At 38.8% G+C, this 16,927-nt stretch overlaps 1 protein-coding gene across 4 annotated transcripts in view; it reads right to left on the reverse strand.

The window, feature by feature from the left end:
• COL15A1 (collagen type XV alpha 1 chain) overlaps positions 1–16,927 on the reverse strand; it is a 134,032-nt gene that overhangs the window by 12,753 nt on the left and 104,352 nt on the right. For all 4 annotated transcript variants that reach the window (XM_082044082.1, XM_082044083.1, XM_082044081.1 and 1 more), the window contains 9 exons: positions 15,297–15,374; positions 15,142–15,177; positions 10,524–10,577; positions 10,384–10,443; positions 8,323–8,391; positions 7,903–7,944; positions 5,587–5,632; positions 4,873–4,962; positions 1,093–1,142 (listed from right to left, as the gene is read on the reverse strand). In XM_082044082.1, the coding sequence (XP_081900208.1) occupies positions 1,093–1,142; positions 4,873–4,962; positions 5,587–5,632; positions 7,903–7,944; positions 8,323–8,391; positions 10,384–10,443; positions 10,524–10,577; positions 15,142–15,177; positions 15,297–15,374 (525 nt within the window). The remainder of the gene's footprint in view (positions 1–1,092; positions 1,143–4,872; positions 4,963–5,586; positions 5,633–7,902; positions 7,945–8,322; positions 8,392–10,383; positions 10,444–10,523; positions 10,578–15,141; positions 15,178–15,296; positions 15,375–16,927) is intronic.

Genomic DNA, 16,927 nt, shown 5'->3' on the forward strand with positions numbered 1-16,927 from the left:
GCTTTTTTTTTGGTCTACTTTGTTTCACCTTTCTAAGAAATAAATCTGTGGATAGAAGACACAAAGGACAAAACAACAATGGCAGGTAGCTGCAGAAAGCCAGTAGAGATGGCTATGTGTAGCTCCTCCTATGACTGTCCTTTTTAGTTTCACAGTAAACAGGACTACAAAGTATGGTATGCCATTTTGCAGCGATGAAAGACTAGATGAAAAATGAGTAGCTAAAGCTGTAAAGACGCTACTCTATACAATCAAAGAGGCCGTATCAGTTCTGCTATGCATGCATGGGGCATTTTATGCTGTAAGAATGACTTAGGTGCACTGAGCCAAGCAGAAACAAAATCTGAAAACCAGAGGGCACTAAGAGGCCTTCAAGAAAACTAACAGTAAACTGCTTTTGGTAGCATCATTAAATTATAACATGATTCATTTTGGTTTTAGGTCTTCTACTAATGAAGAGCCTTGTTCACTTAGAAACATTTGTAATAATATTGCATTCATATTCATTTTTGTCACTTGAAGCAGGCAGTAGAATAATGGGACAGGGACCAAACACATCAATGAATGTGCATACTTTCCTGTAAGAGATTCCAGGAAAAGTAGTTTCCATCACTTTAACTCATTTTATTCAGTGTGCTTAAAAGACAAATAGTATTACACAGAAGTGAATTCCCGCTCTCCCCATGTGTTAATTGTTGCTAATGTTTTCTAGAAGCCCTTTAGTTAATGGATGTCTCTTACCTGAGTTGGTATGGAAACAAAAGCATTAATTTATGGCAGATGATTTATACCAACTTGTGTTAGGTAACAGTGAATTATGACTCACTTTAATATCACTGGGAAGGTAAAAGGCCTCAGTAAAAAAGTTTTTTCAGAAATAATCTTTATATAATACTGACATCTGCTATCTCTATATTTTTAATAAACTTGTCTATGCAGCTGGAGTTTAAGAAATTAATATCATTTGTAATTGCTGATGTTCTTATCTGTTTTGTATATTTCACCATGCTATACTGTTTTATGCTTAATTTATAGTAAAGTACACTTTAAAAAAAGCTTAACAGAACTCAAATACAAATGGGATATAATTACCTTTATGCTATTAATCAAGTGGCTGAAATATGATGGAGGCAGAGGTGGACCTGAAAAATGAAGAAAATATGATAAAGTACAATAATTATCTATAATTTTCTTTTAAAAAGCACTGCTTTGGGTATTACTGGTTTAGAAATTCAAAGGAAAATTATTTACAATAATAACATAAACCTTTAAATCTAATAGCTATTTTTAGTTTGGTTTCCTAACAAAGCAAGCCTTACATGCCCTATCTTTTCTGTCACTTCTCCACCTTAATAACTTCTGAATCTGATTGTGAATTTCAGACAAATTTGAAAGCAAAGAAGTCTCAAAAGATGAAAATTTCCCTGTTTTCTGAAGAAATGGCATATTTGCGGGGGTGAAAGAGAAGCATCCAAATTAACCCCTTTAATGGAAACCAAGGTATTATAAGATAAAAGCTTTCCATATGCTTTGCCAGCAGTGGGGTGACTGATCAGTAGTTCTGTTATCTTTAATGCAAGGACAGTACCATAACTGATAAGAGAAAGAAAAAGTGTTACTGCTGTGCTGCTAAACACAGAATAATTGTTCCTTGACATTTTTCTGTAATGAAACCAATACCAGTATCAATGGTTATACCACCCGCATTGTGTTGTCTGCCAATGGTGGTCAGCCAAAGCTGTCAAGCCAGCACAAAAAGTCTAAAAAGCCTTCAAATATTCTATTTGGTATACACTTAGAAAAAACAAAAACAAAACCAACAAAACTTTTACAGCTGCTGATAACAGCTCAGTGCATTTTCTTCAAATGTACACTGATTCATTTTTGAGATCATTGGTTCAATCCTATGCCAGCCATGCGACTCAGATCTCAATACACTGTATCAGGTGCAATTAAGGCAAGTAGACATTGTATGCACCTGTGCTCTGGGACAGAAATTTGTTCCCACTAAGGCAGCTATTTTGATTGTATTCCAACCCTTGCAATTACAGCTCGCTGCAGTCATTTGCTTGATCCATGTGAGGGGATGGGGAATAAACATATGGAATGAAATGGCATGTGTCCTTCTCAGATGTTGCTTAGTATTAATCTCTTCAATTTGTGATGTCTGAGGTCTTTCTAGGATGATCAGGAAGCAGACCAGGTCTGGGTAAGGTACATGAGGAAGAGGGAGATCACCACAAAAAGTAGAAGACAAAGATCTGTGGCAGGGAACCAATAGAGTCTACCTGCATTGGCAGGTAAACTGTATTAGATCAGTTCCTCGAGCCGGAGGTAAAGTGGCACAGCTTCCATCCATAGAGCTAAACTGTCCTCCTGACTCCAGATGCGTGAGAGACTTATCCATACAGCCTATTGCACTAATGCCGGGCTTAAGCTATGCCCCAGACCATCCTGTTGTCTGGGAAGGTGTTAGTTGTAGGCCCGAATCCAGGCCACAAAACATGAGAACAGTTAAACTGCAGGACAATCGATTGTCCTGTGTGTTCTGGGTCTGTTTGGTTTACTAGTATACACAGCCGGAGAAGTTTGCCTGACTTGGCTTCTCAATGTGCAAACCTAGTTCAGCCCTCTTCTGCAGACATTTAGTGCAGGGCTGGTAGGCAATTTTTGGCAGGACCTTCAGAGATCTTAACATTAGCCAGGGGGAAACACTCTTTGTTGTGTAGCTTCTGCTGGCAGATCAGACATTTTCATTTCAGTTTGTTTTCAGACGTTGCTGAAAGAGACTAACAGCACTTTGCATGTCTATAATCAACGGTAAAATCATGCCTTCCCAACAATGATAGAGTCACAAAACTTTTGGTGACATTTCTTATTAGAAAATGGGAAGCTACATTGTTTTCAGATCTGGGATCTGGAGCAACAGAACTAATTTTTTACCAGAATTAATGCTTTCCCAGAAAGAAGCCATCTCACTCTACCTCACTGGTTTTCCTTTACCTTCATTACTTCCAGGATTCACAGAGAATAGGGTGAAACAACTTCTTAATACAGAAAAGAAGATCTCAAGGCAAATAAACAGGTTGAAGGGTGGTTTGGATGGGTGTGAAAATTTGTCCAGAATGCCATGTTGGCCTTTTGGGGAATGACCCGTAGGAGGAAGGGTGTTGACTGTGGTTGAGAGCCAGCCCACTACAATAAACACTTCATTTTTAATTAGCAGATCTTTGGCCTTAGGCAATTGAATCTGAGACTATGATACAGTGAAGTCTCCTCCTCTGTTTCTAAATGTGTTTTCTGACAAAGCTCCAGACTGTGTTCCTCCAGCCAGAAACATCAGAGTTCTGTTGGAGCATTGCATAAGTGGTTGGAACACAGCATCCATGCTGTGGATGCTTGCTACAGCTGCCTCTGTACAGACTAGCTAAATAAAGTGTGACCTGCTATTTACCCACTTTTTGTGTTTGCTTCATATTTTTGCATGGTATCAATTAACAGAGCCTGTTTGTAAAGTTGGAGAGGAGACATTTTGTGAGAAAAAAAAAAAGTCCCTGTGTGGACAAATACCACAGTTCAGAAAGCTTTTCTGATTGCTGGGAATCAACAGATACTGTAGAGGAAGGAGCTTCAGCCATCTGTCCCTTGGAGATTTTGAAAAATTCCTGTGCTTTAATCATGCTCTACTATCCTGCAACTTCTGACTTGTGAATTTTCACTGTCAACGATTATGTGGATATCTGTGAGATCTAGAGAACTGGTTTGTATGAAAGAATATTTTAGCAACTAAATCAATGAGCAAGAACCAAATAGGAATATCTTTTAGAAAAGCAACAGAATTGGTCTTAGTTAACATAATATTGAAGCTAGTTGATCTGTTTAGATTTGGTTGACAAACAAATGAATAAATCTCTGTTATTTTAGGACAAAGGTGAATTCAGTTTAAGTTTAACCAGTTTCACCATCCTCCACTAGCTGCAGTTTTACAACAAAATGGTTAAGTGTAGTCCTTTAACAACCCTCTCCTTCCGAAGCACCTGAAATCATCAGGTACAGGCAAAAATACTTGTACAATATTAATTTGCATTAAATACAGAACCTGGGAGGGAACAGACATGTTCATTGTGGGAAAAAAAAATATTCTTCTACTTCAAATGGTTTCTGGCACTGATCAAAACCTTATCTCAGTATGAGATTTCAAAAAAAGTATTGAAAAGGAAGAGTCTGTAATAGCAACCTTTCCAAATAGATGCTTCTTCTGTAACTATTTTTAATGTGTAAGAATTAGCAACATGTATTAGCTTTTTGATACAGAAAAGTAAATCCTTGCTGACAAACATCTGCTATGATGCTCCCACCACCAGCAAATTGGTATTTTATTTCACCCAGACTTTTCATGATTATTACAAATAAAGCATAGAATATTAAGAAGTTGGTTGAAATGGAAATAATCTAGTTCGATCTCCTGCTGGAAGTGGGACTGTCACCAAGAAATGACCGCCTTGAACTCAGAATGCAGAGATGTGTTACCCTGAAATGGGAAGCACTGGATTTTAGCCCATTTGGCTCAAGAAGATTGACAAAATAGTATCTGAGGAAGGGAACAGCCAGTTACATTTCAATATCTATTCTCGCACTTAGCACATTCATAATTCTCACAAATGTGCAGTACAGGTACTTCTTTTCAGAAGATATTTTTGATAACATTATGGGCTTTTTTGTTCTGTGTGTCAGTTTGTCGAGGAACCTAGGTATAAGTCTTCAGGCAGGTAAGGCTGCAGGGGTAAGTATCGAAGTACTTAGTTGAATTGCTTTTTAAGTTAAATATGTATTCCTTTACAGGGCGTCAATGACATGCCAGACTTAGTGTACCTGGTGGTCCTGGAGCACCTCTGTCTCCCTTTTCTCCTTTTAAGTCTGCTGAACTGTGAAGCCCCCAGGAACCTCTGTTTGCTTTAGCACCTGCAATAAAAGCATTACAAATTCATGAGAACTTCCAAACAGCAGAGACGCTAGCAGTGAGAAACAAACCATCAAATGTGAGAGCAGAGTTTTCCATACATGTGGGACGTGTGGCTCCAGCCCATATAAGCTTGAAAGTCTGCCTGATTGTCCTCTTTCGCTCTCTCTTCCCAGACCACCTAGCCCAGGACCCTCTGAACAAACCTGTTCTCGCTGCTTTTGTGAATTTCGCTGGGGCAAGTGTAGAAACACTTACTGAGTTATGCCTCTGCACTTGATACCACATCTTCTACTGTCTCCAATAGACTTCTAAGATTAGAACTTGCAAAAACTGTGTTGTACTGCTCAATTTATAAATCTTAGTCTTCAATGTGCAGGCCTAAGCTGACTTGTTCCTTGGCTTACATGTTGAGACTGAAACAAGATATGATCTTACAGTTTCATGAGAAAAAAAAAGTGAGATCACTGTTTTAGGGTGGGGTTTTTTTGTGCCACATAAACCCAGTTATGCAATAGCCAAGAAAAATAAAAAGAGTTTAACTAAGAAAAACGACAAAACAAACAAACAAACAGAAACAACAAAAAAGCTTATTTAAACTAAGGGACAAGAAAAGAACTACTCACCATGGACACTAAGAGTGCCTTGATTTCCAGGGCAAGGAGTGCTCACCTACAGACAAAGAAATCTATTAAAAGTTATCCATATGCATGAACCAATGGAAGTGCATTACTTGTTGGGACTGAAAAGCCTGGAAAATTTGCATGCTATCACAATAAATATTATAACAACACTCTGAGGCTATCTCCAGTTCGACAAGGTCTGAGTATTAGCTGATTAAGCTTTTTTTCAGATTGTGCTTTCTTTAACATGCTTTCAGCAAGTGGGTAACAATGTGCATTTTGGAGGCCTGCTTTCATTCATGCAAGTGAAGCAACAGAAAACTCATCTCTGAGAACAATTCTGAATTTACATCTGTATTTGAAAGCAGGATTTGATTTTGACTGTAAGATAACAGACAGTATTTATAAAATTTTGATCAGACCATGGCTATACCTACTGTCTGATATTGACCTGTGGTCCACGTGCTTGAAACCACAACTGGCAGGCAGAAGCTATTCTAGTCTATCCTGTTCTGACAACAGCCACCCATAACAGTGTGGTGTGCCCCTTACCTCTACTGACTGTCTTCAAAATAGGGACAGTGCAGGAACTAAAATGTGGCATAGTGCTTGGAAATGGACAGATTTTAGTACTAGCTAGTATTATTTATATGGATTTAAGCAAGTGTATGGAAAAAACCCTGAAGGTGCTGCATCTGGCTAATCCTGTATTATTAGCTCTTAGAATTCTTACTCACATGGATAGTTCCATTAACTTCAGAAGTTCAGTTCACATGAGTTCAGTCTGTAGTTCATTATCAATATTCATTTATGTAGACATGTACAGCAGACTTCTTATCTATAAACTCATATAGGTTTAGGAGATTATTCATAAATGTAGGACAAATCTATCTAGCATGCTCAGATGTTTGTAAGTACAGGTTTCTATAACTCGTGCACATAAATGTTACTGCTATTACTCACTGATTGAAACTTCTTGAAAAGGGACTATTTATTATTATCTGAAATTCAGCTAAAACAGGCTTGTATCATAGGAGAGTTGAGGTTGGAAGGCATCTCTGGAGATTGCTTAGCCCAAAGCAGGATCAACTACATAAGGTTGCTCAGGGCCTTGTCCATCCAGGTTTCAGAAGTGAGGGTAACTAATCCACATGTGACTATGGACACATGTGATTAACATACAAGAATGTTATATGGTGGGAATGGGAAGAGTTAGGGGAAGAATTAAAATACTTAAAAAGATGGTGCCTGGTGGTAGGCCAAAACTGTAGAAATGTCAAATTAATTAACAGAAAGATCCATAAGCTGGAATACGTCTTTCTTCAGTGTAAGGGTAAAATGATGAGAATCAGTGCATCTAGTATAGTGTAAGTCAAGAGCTGCGTCTCTATAGTAAGTGAAAAGGAACTGGAACGTAAATTGGAGGAGAGGGCAAAATACTATTTGGAGCTATACTGTCTAACAGAAAAGTAGAACAGCCATACTGCACACCACAATATTCAGGAGACGACTGTGATTCTCAGAGACAGAATCCTTTCCAAGTATAATAACTCACCCATGGCTTACTAGTACAATATTGCCCTAGGGAAGCTCTTCCAGGACCAAACTCTATTTGCAGTTCATTGTAGGATATAATTTCCATGATTAATTAAATAAAAATTGCATCAGGATGTTCTGAAAATATAAACCCACCTCCTTTCTTTTGACACTATGTGTGAATTTGCAGGTCCTTCGAAGGTAATGGGGACTTTGCCATTCCCCTTGGAAAGCAGGGCCAGAGCTTCACCTGCTGCCATTTTTTATATTATACATGTTTGTACCTCAATAGACTGCATTTGAGGGTCAAACAAAGAACATGATCTTTCTTTTCTGATACATCTTTTATGCCACACTGAAATACATTACAGGTCTTATTTTGGTCAGGAAATTGAAAACAGTTGAAGACATAACAACATGGAGACAGTATTTATATATACATCTGAAAAAATGTGTGTACATGTATGTATAAGCATTCAGCTCTCCAAAGCAATTCTTAAAGAATTTGAAAGACATTGAAAGTGTTAGGATAACCAAGTAATCAAAGTGCTTTAAGCAAAAGGTTCTAGTGTTTCTAGTTCTGTTTTATATTTTATATATGGCTAATTCTGGGTATCTTGAAAATCTGTTAGTTTGAAGACTAGGTAAAACACATCTTTGGTGCAAAGCAGAAGGTAGGTTGAGAAAAGCTGCAGAGCTACTATGGTTATGTATACAGCTACTTTGGTTATGGACTATCACGGCCATGCATTTTGCTAAAAGCAGATTCTATGTGTGACTTACTGGCATTTTGCAATGAGGTCTGGGAGAGACTGGGAAAACTGTCTATTGAAAATCAGAAGGGAAATTATTTTAATGAACGGAGATAAAATACAGCAGATAACACACCAAATAGATCTAATAGACATGACAGGACAAAGGCCAGAAACAAAAATAGAACCTCCTGAGTAGAGAGGCCAGTTTGCTGCCTGGGAGCTCTCACAGATTTGTCAGCAGGTCCCATTCTGGATGGGGGGAACACAAAACTCTTAGATGACAGGGGCTCCAGTTAAGAGATTTTTTTCCTGTGCACACAGGCAAGGTCACCCACTGTAAACTGTGTTGCCTGAAATAAGTTTTTCTGTTTCCCCCTGCAAACAATTTCTGGAGCAGCACATTTCTTCCATAGAGATAGACCAGCAACTGATCCCCAGTTATACTTACTCCTTTGATATAAACTATACGTCCTGGAGGTCCAGGGGGCCCTGGGGGTCCAGGCAAGCCAGGAAGGCCCTGGTAAGAAAAAGTGAAAGAAAGAAGATAATAGACAGATCTTTTAATATGCAATACAATTGAACCTGCAGAAAGAAAGTCCTTGGGCTTAGAGGCCCCATTTAACCAAGAAGTTTTGTGTTAAATGGCTTGAGGGGAGACTCAGTATTCAGTTGGGGACCAAAGTGAACTTTAAAATTTAACCTGAAGTACTGTGTGGAGAACAAAATAGTCTAAAGGGGGAGGAAAAAAACCCAAACCAGAGACCTCAAAGCACTAAAAATATAAACTAAATTAAAGGCAGTGGATCTCTCATCCAAGGGAAATTAGGTATCTGAGGCTGCTCTGGAATTCTCAAGACTGCTGAGATTCATATTTTTTCAAGTGCCAGTCAGATAACTACATGCTAATTAACACCTTCAAGGAACCCTGTTAGACTGCAGGTGTGACTACCATTTACAAAAAAAATATGCCAAATCTTTACTGTGTCATTTAAAAACCTGGCGCCATGCCCTATCCATCTTTCACTCCACATCAGTGAAACTTTCTATGAGGTGACACGTCATCTCATCAGTAATTAGAGGTCCATTAGATTTTTATCTTCCCTAAACATTCCAGGAGGGGCTATTAGAACTTGTAGCCTGTTTTGTTTGCTTGTTTGGTTAAATGTCCCAGACTGATGTACTTAATCTAGTTATACTGGTTTTAATAGTTTTTGTTTGGTTAAGGCAGACAGTCCAGAAAATGGCACTGTTTGAAGATATAGAGGAATGGAAAAATCTACTTTAATATTTTCTGCTGGTGACTAGTCATAATTTCTGTCATTTTCTTCTTAGTTCATTCAACTAAATTTCTATTAACACCTCTCTCTAGAGGTGTAAATAACCTTTAGTACTTGGTCTTTTCTTTCTGTGAAGGTACTGAGATACTGTTAGTTGAATAAAGAAATATCATTATCTCACTTACATTTATTGTGCAGGTAGACAACATACCTGTGTTTTTCAGATTGTGTACCATATATATTTTTTCTTCTAAACACAGTAGAACCAGAGAACTCATACAACAGATTTCATTTACAAAAACTGCTCTACTGAAATACAGTGATATTGCCTAGATCACCTCTTCTGATGCCTAACTGATCCCTACCTTATGATTTCTATGCTAAAGCAGTAAAATACCCTCCCCCCACTTTTTTTTTTCCCCAGCATTATCTCTGATGCAAATGAAATATTATTAGATGCTGTTGTGGTATGAGTATCAATTTTTCTAGCACAGATTGACCCATGACATCAGAACAATCATACAAATTACCGTTGTGAAACATATTGCTTATGCTCAGCAGTGTTTATTGTTGTGTAGTCCAGTCTTCATGCTTGCTGTAAGACCACTTATACAAAGATTTTTCATAAGAACAGACTTGCAGTGCCAAGAGCTTGTTTCATCACTTGTCGTTCCATAATTACAGGTTGTAGGTGGGCATAGATCATTTATGCAGTGGTCATTCTTCTGGATACATGTACACGGTAACTAAAGCAGATAGTAGGTTTTAGCCAGTATCTCCTTGTTAGTGGAGTGGTTGCCTCTTCATTCTGATGTGCTCAAGTGCTATTTGTACCTGTGCTAGATAGCTAAGAGTCTACGGGTGTATCTTCCCACCACGAGGGCTCATACTGATGGCCTGTATCAGGAAGACTTTGATATATAGAAAGAACAGGAAATCCTAGATAATTTGCTATTTGAACCAGCTATGCTAACAGAGAATCACACATATAACTATTATACTTGGGAGCTGATACAACTATGTATATTTGCAAGAACTGTCCAGATTGACCCAGAAGTTGGCTTTTCAATTATTATTAACAGATAGAAAAAGTAGCAGAAACATATAATTATTTATAGATAATTTCAGGTTTTTAGTCCTGTCATTATTTTAAAGGAATTAATATAAATCATACCTGTCTTAGGATTTTAACAGGATTTTTTTTCAACTAATTGTAACATGTAAACACTTACATTAAATGATTCACCTCTATCACCTTTCACACCTCTCAGTCCGTTCAGTCCTGGACGGCCCTGAAATAAGTAGAAATAGCGTAGTATGTGTCAGAAGCAAGCTCCTCTATCTCTACTCCTCTTGAGAGCACAATACATACTGGGCGTCCTGGGAAACCAAGTTCTCCTTTAGGTCCAGTAGGTCCTATTGGTCCCTGAACAAAAAATAAAATGTGATTATGGAGACTATATGGAACATATCTTTGGCATATACTAGATTATTTAGACAAATAGACATAGTTTTATATTTCTGTTAAAAATCAACCTGTGATTGTCTGCAGAGAATGCATAAAACGTCCTTTCAACTTGCTCTGTCGAATGATCTCAGAAGCTGAGGCCTGCATACAACAGTCAGCTCTGGCTTGGAAAAGACTGGTTATATGAAATTAAATCCAAATTCTCACCCATTTGTATGGCGTGCAATTCAAAACTGAGTCACTATGTATCAAAGGAAAATCAAATTTATTAATCAGTAGAAAACGGCATTTAGGGGTGTATGCTTTGTGCATCTCTTTTTTGTTTGCTTTGGTTTTCTAATAATTTCTAAATCAGGCCCCTATGAGGAAATGTATGTGGATCAGCTTGAGAATTTGCATACTGCCAGGTTTCTACATGCCTCTTGCCAGCCTGGGTATATGGATTTATGGGGCTGACAGCTGAAACAGAACAGATCCTACTTTATACAAGAGTAGCTGACTCATCAAGACTTACAAAGTGATATGAGTGACTGTGAAAAGAAAGGGCAAGCAGGCTGCCTGGGAAAAGTGGTCCAGGACCAGGGATGATCTATCATTGGGCATTTGCAAACATGCAACTTCTAGGCAGCCAGCAAGTGATCAACAAAAAGCAGCAAACCTGAGGATACCACAAACTTTCATCTGCTATCAGCTCCCTGAAACTCAACAAAATACAAGGGTCTAGACAATCTCTTTGAATATGCATCAACCTTTCTGGTTTCATTTCCCTTTTTTCAGTCTGGTGAAATGCTAAGAGATACCCCTTCTTGCATTACTGGTTACATAATCTCTGTCTATAGATCCCATGCAGATACCACTTATAGGTCACAACTGATGTGTTCAATTGTGAGAAATCACAGTAATTTCAGTGCAATTATTGTAACAGACTTTCTGTTGCTACCTGCAATATGGTGGTTATCACAGACCTGTGTTGATGGAAGAAAGACATTGACTGTTGCACTGCTTACCACAATTTCAGCACATCACTTCAACCATAACAAACACTTGTTGCCATTGTGACTGCTACTTCAAAGGATAACTAGCAAACAACCAAAAAACAAGAGGAAGCCCCCATCTTCCTCCTCACTTGCTCTTGATTATTAAGGAAAGTGGAGGCTAAGAAGGAAGCAAGCCTGTGGCAGAACTGAGTTTCCTTATTTACAGTCCAGTATTGTTGCCGTGTTATCTCTCAGTTCAAGGCACAGAGGGAGCACAGGCAAGTGAAGAGCTGGAAAGGCTGCAAGAAATAACCTTATGTTTATACTTGGATGGTTTGCAAACTCAGAGTTTTGCATCTCATCTGAGCAGCAGAACGTTGACATGGTAATTTCATCTGGATTCAAATACCAGTCTATTACCAATCCATTTTATGAATTAAACTAGTGCCATATTGATAGAATTTTCAGTTAACACACCCTTTTTCCTTCAAAACTGGCAAGGTTTTGTCCTTGCCTTTATGTAATATAATTTCATTGAATAGTGACGTACTTTCATGGAAAATTTATCTGATGATGATATGATTTATCCTAGCATGAAGCTGAAATTCAGGGATTAATTTTGTAATTTTTATCCAGCCAAAACTGAAGACTGGATTAGAGATGAAATTCAGAATGGTTAACATGTGGACATATTGATTCATAAGATTACCACTGTAATCAGAGTTTAAAGGTGACTAAAGGCAGCTGTAACTGTTCAAAGACTTCTATTTCATTTCATGTTTGAAGGTAATTTCTCCCCATATGGTCAAAGCTGTTGCTTGTGTCTAAAATGGGCAGTAGATTGCTGGTGGACTTTGGCAGGTGTGCACTTCAATATTATGCACCTCAGATTTCAAAATGATTCATCACACCCTCTGTGCTACTGTATCAAATAATGGGGTTTGAAAAAAAAATCCAAAATGTTGTGAAGTATTTTTCTGTTTCACTTTCTGGTATTTGAGCCTGTAAAGAATATGCAAATCGGAGCTTTACTGAGCAGTGAAGGTGATCAGAAATAGACTTTTTTATTTGTTTAAATAAAGAGAAATGTCTGGATCTCATGCTTTAATTGGGATTTTAAATAAACAATGTGAGAGCTGGAGCCACCTTTAGTTTTTCCTCTAAGTGCCAACCTTCCTCTGAGAGATGTTAGCAACTCCCTGAGACAGAAGCCATCAGTCACAACTAGAAGTGAAATAAGGAAGTGAGGAAGCCATGGAAGACTGCTTGCTAGAAAAGGAAATTTCATTTACAATAGCAGAGAATTGATTTGGGCAGAATGACATTGTGGGTCTTACTACTCAGTAATGTGCAGCAGTCTGCTTCACTGACAGTGAACAGCATGATTGAGCAGGTAAAAGATTCTCATTTCTCCTGTGCCAGGAGGTTGGCTTCAGTCTGTCTCTTCTGCTTTTACTAGTAACAGTACTAGCTTCCTGACTACCCCTAGCACTCATCTGCCAAACCACTCTTTTGCTGTAGCTCCTTGTGTTCTACACTACTGCAATCCTCTCTTCTGTCCAGCTGAAGTCTCAGAAAAGAGGGGAGCAATGAGCAGGGAATTTTTTTTAAATCTGGAAACTCGTGTATGAGTTCATTGTGCTGTAACGGCACAGAAGAACTGCCAGAGTTCCTAGCTACCTCAAAGCTGCTCTTGGGCAAGCTTACTTTGTGCAAAGTGGAACAGAACCTTTGTAATGAAAACTTGCCAAGTTATGCCACAGGGGCTGTGTCTCACCACTGTGAGGTCTGCATATTTTTCCTGCACAGGACTCCCACTGACTACGAAGGGATTTTTTCGGTGGGACAACACCAAAATGGAACATCCTCGTTAGCAGCGATGATCAAACTAGAGTTCTGCACTAAGAAGAGAAACTGGCTGAGCAAAGTCTTGAGACAGGCTCTGTGTGCCAAGTTCTCCTGCAGCACAATCATTCACACCAGTGCTAGCAAGAACCTCATCTGAATGGGCTCATCTGCATGCCGAACCGTGTGAAGCATCTCATGGCAGTACAAAGGAGATGTAAATAGAGTTTTGGGCTAATAGAAAAAGGACATGTCCTGAAGGGTGTGCTATGAAAGGCAATGAACATTAGTTAGAGCATGAGAAATTCCAAATAAATATAAGGAAAAACTTGTCAAATACTGGAATGTGTTGCCCAGAGAGGCTGTGGAATCTCTATCCTAAGAGATGATGAAGACTCGACTGGCCAAGTGCCTGAGCTGAATAGACCTGCTTTGGGCAGTGGTGTGGACTAGATGATCTCTGAAGTTGACTTCCACTCTATGATTCTCTGTTGAGTTGAAAGGACTCATCTTGCAGTTGTACAAGGAGGAGAAAAGGAACTCCCCTTCTGATAAGTTAAGGTAGTCCCCCTCAGCAGTCACTCAGCACATCCAGTTAGCTCCTTTTAAGTTACAGAAACTGATGGCAAAATCTCCTGCACACCTTGGTATGCAGAAACGACAACACCTATGTTCATTCACTCAGGCTCAGTGGAGATGTGGCTACATCAAAAGCAGAAGCAAAGAAACACTGAATATCTTTGATCTTTGGAATACTAGACTAGAAGAAATTAATTCCTGCTCCAACCTTACTGAGTCTGGGCAACTCTTCTTATTTTACAACTAACTTCTTGTGCTTTCATACAATATTCTGTGTCCAGTCAAAAATATCAGGCCAAGTACCTGAAAGAAGGCCTCTAAATCCTGATTTTGGTAAATGGTTTGACACTAGTGCTTGATTTGTAGCTTTCTCAGAATCCAAGGCAGTTGCAAATTATTGACACTGACAGAAATCGAACCTGATGTAGTCAGTTGTTTTAATGTAAATCACAGAAATAGAGAATAATTTAAATTGGAGATTATCTAGTATCTAGATTATTTAGAGATTATCTAGTACAACCTCTTGCTCAAAGCAAGATAAACTTCCAGCTTAGATCATGCTGCTCAGCACCTTTTTCCACAATCCACCGTCTCTCTGAGCACCTGTTTCTGTGTTTAACCACTTTTACTGTGACTTTTTTTTTTCTTTACATCTAATTGGAATTTCCCCTTCTGGAACTTGGGATCATTGGCACTTGCCTTTTTCCTGTGCACCTCTGAGAAGGACCTGACTTTGTCTGTTCTGAAGTTCCCTTTCATGCAGCAGCAGGGAGCAATTAGAGCTCTTCTCACTCTTTTATCTTCAAGGCTAAACAAACCTCACTCACTTGGAATCATAAGTTATATAAGTTTCTCTCTCTGATGATGTTTCACTGTCTGCTTAGATAGTAATGGATACTTTTGTGCTACTAGAATTTAAATTCTGAATCAAGACAGCACCACACATGTAACAACCACATTCTTTTCTGAAGGATGTTGATCATCCTGAAGCATGGATACTCCTTACCATCCCTACTCAGAAGGAATGAAAAGCTAAAACAAACTACCTTTACATTTACTATTATCTGTAAAGCCAAAGAAAACAGAAAAAAATAATCCACTCATCTTTGGAAATATCTTACCATTGGTCCCACTGGGCCCACTGCTCCAGCTTCACCCTGTTGAGGACAGACACATATAGAACAATGACAAGGAGAATTCCTGCAGAATCTAGCAAAGGTGGCTGGTAACAAGGCCACCAAGCATTCTGGGGTAACACGGCACAGTATTAGCCTACCTTCTCCCCCTTTCTTCCTAATAATTCAGTTAAAGATCCATCAGCAGATATAATAGCTCCCGGTTCTCCCTTTTCACCCTGCAATTATCAAATTAATTTCATAGTATTTACAAATAATTTCTCAATGAATCAGAAGTCAAAGCAGCATTACTGCTGTTTGCAGCATGACGGATTAGTCATGCTGTGATATGAAACATGAAGTGATATTGATGTGAGTAAAGCTTGACTCCGAGGGAGAAAAGGGCTGATCTTTCTTAAAATACAATAAAATACACTAAAAATATCCTCTTCCTGTAAATCTCCCTGAGATGAATAAGTACTTCTTTCATTATAAAAAAAAAGACTTCGTATTAGTCTCAATAGAGTAACTATGTCAAACATGCTGTGTTCACAAGACACCTCTGTTAAAGGCAGACAAGCTATTGGTGTATTCTTGTGTACCATCAGCTTAGACACTGGTCAGGAAATCCTGCTGGAAATGTGAAATCTTGATAGAACACTCAGTGTCCCAAATTTACTATCAGAAAAGCATGGATCTTCCTCTCTATATGCCTGGTATGCCTGGCATGACGTAGCCTCATTACCTTTAATGAGGGCCAATTCCCAGTGTTCAAATTATGGCCCACTGCATTCCACTTCTTCAAGGGGTAATTCCATTGAACAATGGCACAACCATGAATTATCATTGCCCGGTGTGAGCCCATGGTTCCCACTCCGGATCTTTCAGCTGCAACTTTCCTCCTCCTAGCTCAGGCAGCTTGGTACAATAGATTTCCCAAGATCTCTAATGGAAGAAATCTGACTTGAAACTAACAATTGCATTGCTGACTAAAATGACAGTCCAGATTATAGCACTTCCACTAAGCACGAAGCACTAGAACTCATTTCTTCCTGCAGGTTCTTAAATGTTTGGAGTCTTTGGAATCTGCCTGAGAATACTTTGGACACTTTGGAGTCTCCCTAAGGGTTGGCTTCACTGACTTTGTCTTGTGTGAGATTTTATGGACCCGAGGTTGCAACAGAAGCATCTCGTGATCCTTAAAGTAAAATGCTCCTAGGTGTCTGTGCATCTTCATTGTGGTTGCCAGCTTCATCACTCTTGAGCATAACCTAGTGTTTACGCCACAGAAACAGCCTCAGAAACATCACTGTGCCATTGGTGGCTTCAAAATATAATGGCTTCAAAGTTTTGAGTTCCTTCCAGTGTGGACAGCAGAACCCAAATAAAAACAAAACACAACAAAACAAACAACAACAAAAAACCACAAAACAAACAACCAAAAAAACCCCACAACCCAAGCTAAAAGCTGCCCCACCGGTTTTGAGGTTGAGTTGATCAGTTTATGTGCTCAGTAAAAGAACAGGAATCCTTATGACAAAAGGGGACTGGTATTTGTGGCCTGAGATATTTCCTTTTGAGTAATGATGTTTTTTTCTGTGTAATGAAGGTACTGTTCATCTATAAACCCATTTCAAACCATAATTAACCATTTCCAAGTCCTCCTATTACTTGTGAGAAAGTGAGGTCAGTTACTTACAAAGAAATAGCAGAAAGTGTTTTTATTTTCCTTTTTGTAATCCTCAAGATTGCAATAACTTAGATGTTCCTCTCCCCTGCTTCCTGCAGGTGG

This window comes from Streptopelia decaocto (genome assembly GCF_964273445.1).
Source record: "Streptopelia decaocto genome assembly, chromosome: 2".
Taxonomy (NCBI): domain Eukaryota; kingdom Metazoa; phylum Chordata; class Aves; order Columbiformes; family Columbidae; genus Streptopelia; species Streptopelia decaocto.